Genomic DNA, 15,818 nt, shown 5'->3' on the forward strand with positions numbered 1-15,818 from the left:
AAATGATAGGAATGTGAAACATAAGGGCTTAAAACAGAATATCAGCCTTGGAAAACAATTGACTAGAAAATAGAAATGGCATTAAGGAACAGTCAAAGGTGATTTCAGAATGGCTGAGTCTATAAGCTTTAAAAAGATTGTGCTGCCTAGGTTCAATTCTCAGGTCTTTGAGGTATGTGGCTTTGGGCAAGTTACTTAATGTCCCTAACTCCATTTCTTTCATTTGTAAGTAGGGAAACATTATGTACATTATAGGGTTATTATTGAAGATTAACCATGATAATATAAAGTAAAGCCTTCAATATAGTGCTATAAAATAAGTACCCAGAATGTTAACTGCTGCTGTCATCAGCTTCAACATTGTTACTGCTACCTTGCTTTTGTACAATAATGTTTTCTATGTTTATATTAAAGGTTTTTACATAGTAGTGTAGGCTTTTACTGTGGATAAGTTAACTTCATGAGACCTACAGAAATTCATAGTATTTAAAATAGATTAGCAGTTCATTATACATTTACCATAAGATTTGTTAAGAGTGGAGTTTGTCTTTGGAAAAAGGTTTTAGCACTTGTGAATCAGCTTTATTCGTACTGTGTTCTCACAGCATGAACCTTCAAGAATGACATTGTTTGAAATTTCAAACCAGAAACTTGGCATTTTTAGTCTGACTTTTAACTGGCCTTGTGTTTCTTTTTTTAAACCTGTGGTATATTAGGAGTTGAAGAATGCTGAAATAGCTTTAAGAACCCAGAAAACACCACCTGGACTCCAACATGAAAATGCAGCTCCTGCTGAGTAAGTTACTAGAATTTTTAAAATAAATGTTTCTCACTTTACAAAAGCAGAACAGTAAAAACAACATACAGGCCAAGAATTTTAGTTTTCTAGTAGCAAGCCTGGGTTAATAGGCACTTTACATGGATTTTTCCATTTAATTTTTATGATAACCTGAAGAGGGTAGTTTATTATCCCCATTTTATTGAAGGGTAAGTTAAGGCTAAGAACTGAGCTTTTAACTATTATGCCATTACTCTTCATTTACATGCTACCTGTGGGGTCTATTCTATTTTTTTAGTAGAAATTTGTTTTACCCATTAGTACTTCTCATTTAAAAATAATTTTATGGTAGAAAATTATTAAAAATAATTTTTTTGAAACAGTGCATACTAAATGCTGTTCAACTCTTTTACTTATTTGCATAGCTTTTATTTACATAGGTAATAAATATTTAGGAAGAAAAATTATAAAATGTAGATAAGTAAACTTAAAATTTAAAAAAATCCAACTATAATCTCATTACTCAGCTTCTTATATTCATACAGTAACCACACATGTGATGTATATCTTACTTCTTTTATCTTTTGTGTTACTAGAGCCAATAGTAGCTAATATTTATCAAATGCTTACTATATCTAGGCAGTGTACTTAGCACTTTACATACCTTATCTCATTTCCCACAAAACCTCTACAGCTGGTGCTGTTCCCATCTTAGAGATGAGGGGCCTGGGGCCTGAAGAGATAAAGTCCTGTGCTTCTGAGTGGTACAGGTCTGTTTGGCTCCTGGTCAGGCTTTATTTTTCTTTTAACTTTTTATTATGATACAATTTCAGACTTAACAGAAAAATTTCAAGAATAAAACAAAAGAATTTGCACATGTCTTTTATCTAGATATTCTACATGTTAACTGTTTTACTATTTTTGTTCCTTGCTCTCTATATATGCATTTTTTCCATAAACAGCTTGAGGTTTTTGCAGACATGACACATTTTTAAGTACTTCAATATGTATTTCTTAAAACATAAGGATATTATCAAAATCAAGAAATTAACAATGGCAATGATATTCCTATTATTTAGATTAGCATAGAACATACTTTCTTGCTGGACTTTTTCTAGTGTTTTATTCTTGTGTCTTTTTATTGTTCTGCCATCAGAGGTAGTTTTGAAATGGGTTAAATCATATATTACATTGCAAAAAGCTTTCAGAGTTCCCCATTTCACATACAATAATGTTTAGGCTGCTTTGCATGCTATTCAAGGTCCCTTTTTATCTTTCTAGCATTCCCTATTAAATTTATCAGAACAGTAGTAATTACATGATCTTTCTATAGCACACTATAGTGTTTTCAGGTTATAAATGGTATTTCAGATTATAAATATAAGAACTGTATTTGGTTATAAATTCTGGTTAACAATTGAACTTTTTAAAAACTTATTTTAAAGTTATTTTAGACTTAGCACAAAACTGGCAAAAATGGTAATAAAAAGAATTTTCTTTTTTTTCTTACTCAGTTCCCCTTAATGTTAACATACTGAATAATCATAATTATCAAGAGTAGGAAATTAACATTGGCACAAATAATTAACCAAACTACATAACTTACTTGAATTTTACTTTTTTCATTAATGTGATTTTTTTGGTTCCAGGAATCTATTTTTCACTAGTGTACTTTTTCTACTCTTGGATCCTTTTCACATTGCATTTAGTTGTTACTGCTGCTCAATCTCTTCTGGCCTGTAGCAGTTACTCAGTCTTTCTTTGTCTTTGATGATCATGATTCCTTTGAAGAGTTTTAAGTTGCTTTCCAGATTATCTCTTAATTGGGATATTATCATGATTGGAGTAAGGATATACATCTATTTTTGATACCTTGATAACTTACGAGTTTTTGTTTCAATAATGCCTTCACCACTGAAAGATAACATTGGGTCATCAGACTAACTCAAAGGCCCTACTTAAATGGAGTCCTGTATTTGTTTGTTTGTTTGTTTGTTTATTTTGGATTTTGAATATAAAGAAAATAATATCTTAAAACTTTCATCTGACTTTATGTTTCTATGTAGCTATTTCAGAATTTTGGTTCAACAGTTTGAGGTACAGCTTCAGCAGTACAGACAGCAGATTGAAGAACTAGAAAATCACCTTGCTACTCAAGCAAATAATTCACATATAGCTCCTCAAGGTAACACACATTCTATGGTAATTTTTTTTGATAGTGCTGTGTATTCTTTTTGGTAGGAGAGGGTAAGCCATTGTTATACAGTAGATATTCTAAATAACTACTAGTAATTGTCTTAGCTGCCATAAGAAAATTTCCTTAAAAGTCTTTGTTTAGATCTTTATTGCCTGTGAATTTTAAATGTTTTATTATGAATTGTTGCTGTGCTAACAAAGGCAGAAATCTTAGGAACTCCTCCTGCCCCCAGATTCCTGATGTGGACATCCTTCTTCTCTCAATGTGGTTACTCTGGTGTCTTCGCTTATCTGTGGCAATACTGCTATAGTTTTTTCCTCCTACACATGAACTGTACCAGAAATTGGACTCAAACAATAGAAAACAGTGTTGATTGTGTTAATATATATGCTTGTGTAATAATATAATTTTCTCTTGTAGATTTGTCAATGGCTATGCAGAAAATTTATCAAACATTTGTAGCTTTAGCTGCACAGCTTCAGTCTATTCATGAAAATGTAAAGGTAAGTTTTTATTGTAAAATCATCTCTCTGGATATCTAGACCCAAGTGAAGTATTTGTTCATTTGTGGTACAAAAGAATTCGTGTTTATTTCAGAAAGAGCTGAAATTACATAAAAGTCACAAAAAAACAAATTAATCTATAATCATGCCCAGACACAATTATGGATAATATTTATTCTTTTTAAAAAGATCCAAGTAACAGTACATTGTGAACAACTTTCTGTAATCATATACATTTATTCAAAATCCGTTAATAGTTATGTAGGATTTCATTATGTACATGTGCATAGTCTGTTTAACCCATCCTCTTTTGTTACACATTTAGTTTGTTTCCATCTCTTTACTACTATAAACAGCACAACAGAATAGAAACATTTTTAGTAGCAAAATTATTTTGTACTACTTTAGTTTTATCTATATTTTAAAGGTTTATAAGCCTCTGCATTAAAAAAACTTGATTACATATGTTCCTCCTAAATATAGGCAACTGTTTGTGTTTATGAAAAATTATAAATAAAGTAACCTGTCACTGCATATGTTGAATTTTGCGTAATGTTAGTTTTTAAAATTTAAGTGAAATATTAAATATAAGTATACTTTTACCAAGTAATCAAGCAAATATAATTAAATTATTTCTTGGAGTTATATATGATTTTAAAAAAAATCTTTACAATTTAAAGCACCCAAATCTGAGTCTAAATAATTAACTGTAAAGGAGATTATCAATATTTGCATTTTTAATCATTGCATAGTAACAATTTTAAGTTAACCATTTAAATCATATCATTTTTGAAATGATAGCACACTTTAGACCTTTTGCTTTAATAGATTTAAAATGCTAGCCATGGCTGGTGTGGCTCAGTGGATTGAGTGCCAGCCTACAAATCAACAGGTCACCAGTTTGATTCCCAGTCGGGGCACATGCCTCGGTTGTGAGCCAGGTCCCTAGTAGGGGGTGCACAAGAGGCAACCACACATTGATGTTTCTCTTCCTCTCTCCCTCCTTTCCTGTCTCTAAATATAAATAAATAAAATCTTAAATAAATAAAATTCTAAACCAAATCTTCAAAATAATTTAGTTTTAAAGGAGGGGTTTTTATCAACTATTCTTAAAAGTTTTATGTCTTGCCTTGGCCAGTGTGGCTCGGTTGGAGCATCAGCCCATATCCAAAAGGTTGCAGGTTCAGTCCCCAGTTGGGACACATATTTATGCTGTGCGTTCATCCCAGGTCCGAGCACGAACAGGAAGCAACCAATCAATGTTTGTCTCTTTCCCTTCCTCTCTCCCTTCCTCTCTAAAAGCAGTGGAAAAAAAATTTATGTCTATAATAAATATTACTTAAGGTTTTTAAAGTGCTAAAAATGAGTATCTGTTGTCACTTTGTGTCTTTGCTAATTTTAATATATTTTATTGATTAGACTATTACATTTGTTCCATTTTTTCTCCTCTTTATTCCCCTCCAAACTGCACATCCCCCAACAGCATGTCCTGTCCTTAGTTCATGTCCATGGGTCATACATGTAAGTTCTTTGACTTCTCCGTCTCTTCTACTATTCTTAACCTTCCCCTGTCTATTTTGTACCTACCAATTTTGCTTGTTATTCCCTCTGCTTTTTCCTCCACTCTCCCACCTTCCCCTCTCTGCTGATAACCCTCCATGTGATCTCTGTTTCTGTGAATCTGTTCCTCTTCTAGTTGTTTGCTTAGTTTTATTTTTCTTTTTAGGTTCAGTTGTTGATAGTTGTGAGTTTGCTATCATTTTACTGTTCATATTTTTTATCTTCTTTTTTCTTAGATAAGTCCCTTTAACGTTTCATACAATAAAGGGCTTGGTGATGATGAACTCCTTTGACTTGACCTTATCTGGGAAGCACTTTATCTGCCCTTCCATTCTAAATGATAGCTTTGCTGGTTAGAGCAATCTTGGATGTAGGTCCTTGTCTTTTATGACTTGGAATACTTCTTTCCAGCCCCTTCTTGCCTGCAAGGTTTCTTTTGAGAAATCAGCTGACAGTCTTATGGGCACTCCTTTGTAGGTAACTGTCTCCTTTTCTCTTTGCTTTTAAGATTCCCTCCTCATCTTTAATCTTGGGTAATGTAATTATGATGTGCCTTGGTGTGTGGTTCCTTGGGTCCAACTTTTTTTGGGACTCTCTGAGCTTCCTGGACTTCCTGGAAGTCTATTTCCTTTGCCAGATTGGGGAAGTTCTCCTTTATTATTTGTTCAAGTAAGTTTTCCACTTGTTGCTTCTCTTCTCCTTCTGGCACCCCTATGATTCAGATGTTGGAACGTTTAAAGTTGTCCTGGAGGTTCCTAAGCCTGTCTTCATTTTTTTGAATTCTTGTTTCTTCATTCTGCTCCAGCTGAATGTTTCTTTCTTCCTTCTGCTCCAAACCATTGCCTTAAGTCGTGGTTTCCTTCCCTTCAATGTCATTTCCCTATACATTTTTCTTTATTTCACTTTTCATAGCCTTCACTTTTTTCCTCTATTTTGTGACCATTCTCAACCATTTCTGTGAGCATCCTGATCACCAGTGCTTTGAACTCTGCCTCTTCCTCGCTTAGTTGTATTTTTTCTGGAGCTTTGATCTGTTCTTCCATTTGGGCCATATCTTTTTGTCTCGGCATGCCTGTTACGTAGTGTGGGGTAGAGCCTCGGGTGTTCTCCAGGGCAGGGCAGCCTGTGTAGCTGGGTTGTGCTGTATGTGGGGGAGGAGTCCAAGAGGGAACAATGCCCCTTGCTAGGCTCTTGGCTGGCATTCAGTTACTTCCCCCACTACCTGCAAGCAAATTGGGCCCTCCTGGTGATGATTCCAGGTGGGTGGGTTTGTGTATGTTCTAGGACACTGTGTGTCTGCAACAAACTCTGCTGTGAGGCTGGGAATTTCTCCCACAGCCACAACCCCCAAAGGTTTTTTCAGTCAGAGGTTTGGAGGCTTTCTTTTCCCCTGCTGGAACCCTGGGTTGCCCAGTCTTTATCTCTCCCCAGTAGTTCCTACTGGTTTATCAGTGCACAGATGTGGATTGCCTGATCCGCCAGCTACCCCCTCGCTAGCCTGGGTCCTCCAGCCTTCACCTTAGCGCATGTCTTCACCCTGGCTGCCCGTCTCCACACTCCCCACAGGTCTGGATGAATGTTTCTTCGTTAACTCCTTGATTGTTGGACTTCCATACAGTTTGATTTTCTGGCAGTTCTGGGTATTTTTGTTTTTAAATTTGTTGTTGTCCTTGTTTTGGTTGTGTGAGGAGGCAAAGTGTATCTACCTGTGCCTCCATCTTGGCTGGAATTCCTTCTCTGTTGTCACTTTGAAAGCTGTGGTGTTCAAGCGTTCTTTTTCCTTAATTTATATTTGAAACTTTTCAAATATTCATAAAAATAGAGTGCTTTTATATGAATGTCCAAGTATGTACCAGCCAATTTCAGCAGATCTTGTTTTATCAATTCTCCGCACAGAGATACATTTTCCCCTGGACTATTTTAAACCAAATCCCAGATTTGTCATTTGTAAATATATACATATGCTTTTTCAATGGCAGGTTCTTCTCTCTGGATTGAAAACTCCTCTTTTATGACCATGAGACAATGAGACAAAGATTCAGACAGAACAGCCCCAGATCATACTAGATAAACTTTATGTGAAACATTGACCCCTTTTTTTTTAAAATACACATTCCCAGGAACCAAAGGATTTTCTATGATCAGATTTACTATGTTGTCATGTATTTTCAGGTGCATTTAGATTTGCAGACTGGTTCACTTTGTATAGAAATCTCACAAGATTTGTTTTTGTTTTCTTTTTGTAACATTTTCATGAGGTAATCTGTTGAAACAGCCTTAAACTACCTGATCCAGCCAGGCTCAATGATATTAACAGAAGTGGACATTAATTATGAATTACATAAATCATGATTAATATCAGGGTTTTTCTTTTTTTAAGGTAAATTACTTTTTTAAGATTTGATTTATTTATTTTTAGAGAGGGGAAGGGAGGGAGAAAGATACGGAGAGAAACATGAATGTGTGGTTGCCTCCTACATGGCCCCCACTGGGGACCCTTTAGTTCGCAGCCCGCGCTCAATCCACTGAGCTGCACCAGCCAGGGCTAATGTCAGGGTTTTTTAAAACTAATTACCCTTTTCAAGTTTCTAAGGCAGGTCATTATTTCTGAGTATTTGAAGTAGAACTGAAGTTTATGGGCTATTGATGATGGACTTGGAAGAGATAGGTTCTAAAAACATTCGTTTTTCCGATACAGCCTATCTTCTTTCCGACTGCATTTTTCCAATTTTCAGTTCTTCGCAGGCTCACTTCAGTACATTATAGAGGTAGGAAAGTTTGGAACTGGAACATCAAATATTGACATTCATACAAAAGGGGATGATAGCTTTTAAACACTATAGCAGTAAGATTTGTTAGTGTTCTACTTGTCACAATCAAAAAGCCTAAAATTTATTAATTTCTGCTCAGAAGGGAAATACGAAAATTTTACATCTCTTCAAAAAGTGGTTTAAAATTGCCCTGGCCAGTATGTGTTGTGTGTCCTTGGGGCGTTGTTTAGCGCACCAAAAGGTGGATTTGGTCCCTGGTTAGAGCAATGTACAGGAGGCAGCTGGTCGATGTTTCTCTCCTCTTCTCCTCACTCCTTCCTCTTTCTCTAAAAGCAGTGAGAAAAAAGGGCTTTAAAACTTGTCTAAATTAGACCTCAATGAAAGTATTAATAATCCTGATATGAAAATAATCATTTCTGTTAGTGGTCTTTAATCAAGACAGATTTTGCCTTTGGAAACTAACCCAGTCATTCTTACTGCAAAGTAGTCAAATAGTATTGATATAGGAATATATCCATTGGATTGATACATTCCAATATCAATCCAATGGATATATACAATCTATCAATATATACAATTCTCTGCTCTCTCTGCTGAGGAACATCTTATTTTAACATGTATCACCCAGGCGTTTCAAAAAATGTATTTAAAAATATATTTAGTGCTTATTGGGTCTAAAACTTATCAAAAGATTAGACATTGAAGCAGAGAATTTCATGGAAAACTGGAATATTTAATACGGAATTTTAGAAATTGCTCTGCTTATCTTAAAGCAAGTTAGCCCTGATCTGGTAGCTCTGTTGGTTGGAGCATCATCCTGATTGTGGGTTTGATTTCTGGTCAAGGCACAAGCCTAGGTTGCAGATTCAATCCCCAGTTGGGGAGCGTACAGGAGGTAAGAAATGGATGTTGCTGTCTCACCTCCCCCCTGCCATCTCCCTCTAAAATCAATAAACATATTATCAGGAGAGGATTAAAAGAAAAGAATTAAAGCTCAGTCAAATCATTTTAAAGAGGGCTTCAGAAAACCAGAATATTAAGCAGTTTATTATAAAGACATGACAAAAATGGGAAAGAAAATGTTCAAAGGAGTGATAGAACTCTCAGCTCATCACTCCCCATACCATGTAATACTAGCATTCTAAATTGTACTTTAGTTGGAATGCATAATATTGGCAGTGTATTTGATCTGTCTTTGCTGACTTCATATACTCATTCACATACTCAACATGGAATTTGATTAACCTTTTTTATTTTATTTTATTTTATTTTATTTTATTTTATTTTATTTTATTTTATTTTATTTTATTTTATTTTATTTTATTTTATTTTTTTAAGGTGCTCAAGGAACAGTACCTTGGTTACAGAAAAATGTTCTTGGGAGATGCTGTAGATGTGTTTGAAGCCAGGCGAGCAGAAGCCAAGAAATGGCAGAATGCCCCCAGAGTTACTACTGGACCCACCCCTTTTAGCAACATTCCAAACGCAGCAGCCGTTGCCATGGCTGCAACTCTTACACAGCAGCAACAGCCTGCTACAGGTCTGAATGCATTCAAGTTATAGCTTCTTACTGTGAAAATGCAGAACATTTATGTGCATTTTTATGTCTTCCTCGTGTTGTTAGCACTGAAGAAATTTCTATGAATAGCTATTCCAATACAATCTAAAAATTGTGATGGACACAATTATAAACATACCTGATAAAAAACGCAGGGTAGTCTTAGCAATAATTATATATCAACGAGATATTGAATATTGTGAATTTACTTAATGTTACTTGCTGTATTGCTATAAATGCCCTTTAGAATATGGTGTTTCACTACTGAATTACATTTAAAAGTAACAGATTCTAAAATTGTGATTGTATCATTTGTTGTTTTAAAGTCAGATAATCCAGCCATACGTTGCATTTTTTATGTATGATACTGATAGATGGTGCATTATTTCCTCATACATAGTAATTACAGAACATTATTTCCTCATACATAGTAATTACAGAACACCAACATTCAGGATGAAATACATTTTTATAGATTCAAGGTGTGTTGAAGAGCAGTAGTTTTATATATATATATATATATATATATATATATGTAATGACAAGAAAGAGTACAGACCCTCTAAAGCAAATTTGGAAGAAAATACATGGTAGACTTATTTATACCTTTTCAAAGTAGAGCAGTAACAAGAACAGGAAAAAGATTGTTTCAAGATTCTCTGCATTGAACATTAAGAAGTATGACGTGGAAAGTTGAGCAGATGAAAGTCATTGGTGAGATACTGGAAAGCAGATAATTTTAGTCCTTGGTTTAATTCCACTTCTCATGAGAGAAACGTATTTGTGGTGAGTTCTGCATTGTTTAGTTTGGTCCTGTGTCTTTCAGAGCTTACTACTTGTCTTTTATTCCTGCAGTTCCTGTTTTGTCAGGTTTAAAGTTTGACATAGAAAAATAGATCTTAATGGATATTGGTTTTATTTTATTCATTCATACATTTTGAATAATGCTTACTGTTTACCACATGCATCCTTTTGAGAGTTCCATATAGTCCAGCAGTAAATTATAGCATAAAAAATCCAAAAAAAAAAGAGAGAGAGAGAGACATATTTAGATTGCATTCAGGCTGCCTGCACAAGGAAGCATTCTGTTTCTCTCTCTTGGTAGTGTAAAAAATTGTTCCTCACGTTTGGAGATGACAGAATTGACTTCCCATCAGTAAGTGGCTGCCAATGGATGTATGCCAAATCCTCCACGTTCCATGGCTGGGCCCATGTGAATAGTGGCTCACATAAGCACTGTACAGTAGTCCTCTGGCTGGCTGGAGTATAGGATTTTGTTCTCAAGTTATAGAGAAAAGAAAGTCATTTTGAGGTTGAATCCCTATCAGTCCCATAATTATGGTCCTCAGTTCTCATGATTAATTAACCAATTAATCAGACTAACCATAGTACCATTTTACTTTTTAGGGCCAATATCAATCATAAAATAAGTCATATAAGCATGGGTTTGGTTAAGTGTTCCTCCCACATAAGAGATTTTCATTCTAAGAGAGGTTTATAGGTTTTCACTCATGCATTTTGGACTTATGGACATGTGAAGGTACATGTTCATTCTAGAAATATGAGTGCCTATTGTGTGCTAGGTCCTGAGGATGCAAAGTTATGGTCTTTGTATGGTGATGGAGAATAATATAGCTTAATTTAGAGTAATCAAGTTGAGGAGCCTTTTGCTCATATACTTTAATTTTGTCTGTGACTCTTGTCAGGTTTGGGGGAAACTGACTGCTTTCTCTGTTCTTTGCAGTTTTGAAACCCACATAAGGATTTTTCTAATGGGGTGGCAGGAATTGTAATTTATCAACCTAAACAGTCTTACAGTGTTTTAATTTTGAGTTGTATGAATTTTTAGAACTGAGAAGCTAAAGAGTCATAATAACAGTTTTGCATTATGCCTTCTCTTTTTTCCATTTTTTTGAAGGTTTCCCAGGCTCCACAGTCCATTCTTTTATGCCTGTCCCCATTAAGATATTAGTTATTTTAGTCATGTCACTACTATAGCAAGATTTATGAGGTCTGCTTGATAATATATTGATTTTATGAGTTAACACCCTGTTTAGAAATGTCTCTGTTGATTGCATCGTGCAATGACTTATTCCTTATGTCCTGTGGATTTGATGAAATCTTTTTAAATACCAGTAACAGATTTTAAAGACCATCAAGATGAAGCTAGGTAAAGCTTGTGTGCTATTTTTATATATCACTGTTGATCTGTGCAAAATTTGAGTCATCAGGCATTTTGCTTTTATTTGCATATGGATTCTTGACTTCACTAATACAAAAATGGAGATAGCTTCTTAGGCTACACTACCTTCTGAAGTTGGTTTCTGTGTGGTCTTTCTTGGAGGTGCAGGTATGCACTTAAATGACTTCTTAATCATTCTTCTCTGTTTTTTAATGAAGATATATAATAGAACTTAGGCCTGTGTGATTTATGAGTATTGCTTCTGAAGGCTGAAGAGAATTGGTAAAAAACCAGCAGGCTATTTATGTATGAAAATAAGCATCAATACATGGATAAATTACACTCTGATACAACTTGAGTACACTTTTCCACATACCAGTGCTTCAGAAGCCTCTTAAAAAGCCTAAGAAATACAGTAGGCTTTTTTCAGTGTAATTTTAATTTAGGGTAGATTGTTTTAAGCTGAGGTACTGGAATTAAGTTTTGCTGTTGTGTTTTGACACTTTTAAAAGTTCTTGATGTTTACATAATAAGACTTTTCTCATGTGACTTAGCTGCTGTTTTAAGGAGAGCTGAGAAATTTTGTTAGGAATTCCTGCTTTCCAGCGTTTAGTGCAGGTTTGGACATTGAAGGTGTAGTGTTAAATAGGAAACTTTAAGTATTTCTCTTCAGTTTCTTCTGGTTTTGTGATTTTGTTGTATTTAATAACCAAAGGAACATTCCCCACTAAATCAGTAAGTACAATGTTTAAAATTGGGGTAAAGGCTTTTTTTTTTTAATATTATGATTTTAAAATATGATTTAGGACTAACCAGACTAATTATAATAGGCATTTTGAGTGGTCATTGAAAATTATAATATATTTTAGCACTTTAGTCCTTTCCCTGTGAATGCAATTTTACTTTTAAAAAGGTAGAATTTATTCTGGAAATATGAATTAACAGTATTAAACTTGATTTTGTGGTGTGTTAATATATTATATGGTAACTTTTGTAAAATGTTACTCTACATGAAGATTTCACTTTGGGCAGTCATTGGGATATATTATTACTAACTTGGTTTTATTTATGGAACTAAGAGCCTCTCATTGAATGACTTAAGATTTTGAAATAGACTTCTTGAATTGTTTACGTAACTTTACCTGAAGGATTTAGATTCTGCTTTCTAATAGTGGAACTAATTTATGTGGTGGCCAGAGTGTATAATATATATATGCTAATACTTTGGCATGGGAGATATTTATCATGAGTCTTTACTATTAAAAATGTTATACATTTACCTACTAGTTTTATAAATGATGTTGCCTTCAGAATTTGCGTGAAGGTACAAAACTCAAAATATGTACCTGTTGTGCAATAGAAAGTCTTGTCAGCGTTTGAGTTCCTTATTACCTATATCCTGAATATTGATGATTAGAGTTGCTCTTAAAAGTAGAGCCACGCTCAACAAAAAGCATGTTATTTGAGTAACTCTTATGACTTGTAGGGCTGAGGGCTGTGGTGTGCATTGTTCTTTTAGGGTCTTCCACCAGCAGTGCCTCCTGGTAACATGTGACACTTAAGTCTCTCAGTGTTAAAGAAACTGGATATGTGTTTTCTACATATTATTTTTGTTAGAAATAAGAAAGTAATATACTTAGTTTCTTTTTCTTATAGTAACATTTTACAAAAGAGCTGCTTGGCAGATATTTTATTCTCAAATTTATCTCAAACTGGATGTAAAATTTTAAATCCTTTTTTAATTTATTTTTAATAATAGTATAAGAATTCTGGCTGCTATTAGTTATTATTCTTTATTTTCTGGGTGGAAGCTATTTGAAAAGTCCAGTTTTTGTCCCAGTGTAGAAAAATGTAGTTTTTCAGTTTTGGGTATTTTTTTTAATGCTTTATAAATTTACACTACCTTTGGAATATACAAACCTCATTCATTGAACAACTTGAAGGCTTTGAATTCTTTGAAAAGTTTAAATTTCAGTCTGTATATTACTTTGGCAGATCACTCAACTTTGAGATGCACTGATGACTGTGCTTGAAAGACAAGACTGAAGATTGTACTATGAAATTTATTGGATAGTTTTCATGAATTATTTATCAAAAGAGAGATTTTTAGATTTTTGTAGTCTGCTTAGTTGAGAAAAAATGTACTTAAAATGAGAGGCAAGTTTGATGTTATTCTTGCCCAAAAAACTCAGCCAAAATCTTTCAAGTAACAAATGGGAAAGGGATGACTAATTGTTCTGAGTAAATTTTCCAAAATGTTGGAAAGAAATTTCTGAATTGAAATCTTGAATGTATTGAATCTGTCAAGGTACACAGCGGTGCCTTTGTAAATGTTCATGATCTATCTTATTTAATCAGGTGATAAGTGGTGTAATGTAGCAGAGCTTAACAATAGAACTCAGTTATCACTTTTTGTGAACAAGTTGGAATTGTCATGTTACTGTGTAATTGATTTGCTTTAAAATGAACAATAAATTTAATAAAATAAAACATTGTCTTGTTTTTTATCTATTTATTGTATATATATCATTTATACTTCATATAAGAAATCATGCCAAGTTTTTTGGGTATTCTTATGAAGTAACATGATAGTTTTGCCATGTTAGTGTCAGTCTCTTCTTGCTCAATTGAGACTTGACTCTAATGGTAAGGAGCTTGTTTTAAAAAGAAAAAAAGTAAAAACCTTTACTGATTACACCAACTAATTTTTACCAGAAAACAAGTGGGGAGATTTAAAAGCATTCTGGAAGTAAAACTAAAAGAACTATAATTTACAATACATTAAAGATTTCAAATTATTTAGCAGGTTAAGCTAACATTCATCTTTCAATGCAGTGGGCCTTTTTGAATTGTCTAGTGTGAACAAGTTAAAAAATTGGGGAGGGTAGGTAAATCAGCTGGGACATATAAATTAGGCTGGGGAGACATCCTGAAAACTAGTTTTAGCAAAAAGAATTTGTTTAAAGTAATTACTGTTCATTTTAAAAACAATTTTTTAAACGTTAATCTTGAAAGAGTAAGGCAAATTTGTTTTTCCCCCCTCCCATTTTTTTTTTATACCAGGGCCACAGCCATCTCTGGGAGTTAGTTTTGGAACGCCATTCGGCTCAGGTATTGGCACTGGCTTGCAATCAAGTGGCTTAGGTTCTTCAAACCTTGGAGGTACACTTTAACTTTTCTAATAATTTCATTGGACTATTATACATTTGAATTGATAGTAGCCTGTAAAAATTTTCTAAGAGGATCTACTGTTTTGGAAGTAAAGTTTCCATCTGGCAAAATCAATTCTCCGAACATAATCAGTGCTTTATAGTATTAGATTTAGAACCTAAAAAAAGCCATTTCATCTGTAAACAGTAAATATTAAAAAGTATAAAATTAAGTGGTAGGGATGTTCTGTATTCAATATGTTAAAATATGAACTTGAAAATTACTTAGTTTTAATAAATTTAACTAACTTTAGAAAAATTAGTAGTCTTAATATCAATTTGGAGTCCAGACTACTTCTGGATATACAGTCTCCTAATCATTTCTTTTTCTGAAAATGAACACTTTAAATGGGAAAATAACTTTATTATAAGTTGAACAACTCAACTTCTATTTATTCCTAAGTACTTTTGGCATATTTGCCTATGCATATTTGTATATGTAAGCAATTAAATTTATTTTAATAGTTTCATAAGTTAACTCTAATTAGTAAGGTAAGTCTGCAAAAACATGCTAAATACAAATGCATTCATAATTGTCTGATGTGGGTGATTAAAAATTAATTATGTTTTATGGAGCACATTGTCATAATGAATAAGGTTTCATTATTTCCACTAAAATATATCATCAAAGGAGGGGAAGTTTATAAGCTTTTATGGTTACTTAAATAGTAGGCCCTATTAGGAATTACTAGAATTATGACAGCATAATTCTTGTGATCTATAATTCGATTTGCTGTCATATTAGAGGCAAAAACTGTCAGATTAAATATTTTAGATAGAGTTGTGAAGTAACCTAAGAGGAACTTGAATGTTATTTTTAAATACTTTTAGGAGAGTGAAAACAAGTCTTAAAGTACTTCGCAAAGTCTCCTCTTGAACTTTATATGATGAAAAATATTTTTTATTTAAATTTTGTGTTAAGAGAGAAAACATAATGCTCCTACTTCCAATTTCTCATTGTTCTGTTGGATGATGCTATGGCAACAGTAAACTATAGGGTAGGGCAAAAGTAGGCTTTATAGTTTTTAGTATGCAAAACATAGTTTGTTCTTGCATTTGT

The 15,818-nt window shown here is 33.7% G+C and overlaps 1 protein-coding gene across 2 annotated transcripts in view; it reads left to right on the forward strand.

Annotated features, from left to right (window-relative positions):
• NUP58 (nucleoporin 58) overlaps positions 1 to 15,818 on the forward strand; it is a 60,484-nt gene that overhangs the window by 23,365 nt on the left and 21,301 nt on the right. For both annotated transcript variants that reach the window (XM_045844817.1, XM_045844816.1), the window contains exons 9-13: positions 717 to 796; positions 2,845 to 2,963; positions 3,396 to 3,478; positions 9,148 to 9,349; positions 14,613 to 14,711. In XM_045844817.1, coding sequence (XP_045700773.1) covers positions 717 to 796; positions 2,845 to 2,963; positions 3,396 to 3,478; positions 9,148 to 9,349; positions 14,613 to 14,711 — 583 coding nt within the window. The remainder of the gene's footprint in view (positions 1 to 716; positions 797 to 2,844; positions 2,964 to 3,395; positions 3,479 to 9,147; positions 9,350 to 14,612; positions 14,712 to 15,818) is intronic.

This window comes from Phyllostomus hastatus, unplaced genomic scaffold (assembly GCF_019186645.2).
Source record: "Phyllostomus hastatus isolate PE091 unplaced genomic scaffold, TTU_PhHast_1.1 phas_contig_41, whole genome shotgun sequence".
NCBI classification, from domain to species: domain Eukaryota; kingdom Metazoa; phylum Chordata; class Mammalia; order Chiroptera; family Phyllostomidae; genus Phyllostomus; species Phyllostomus hastatus.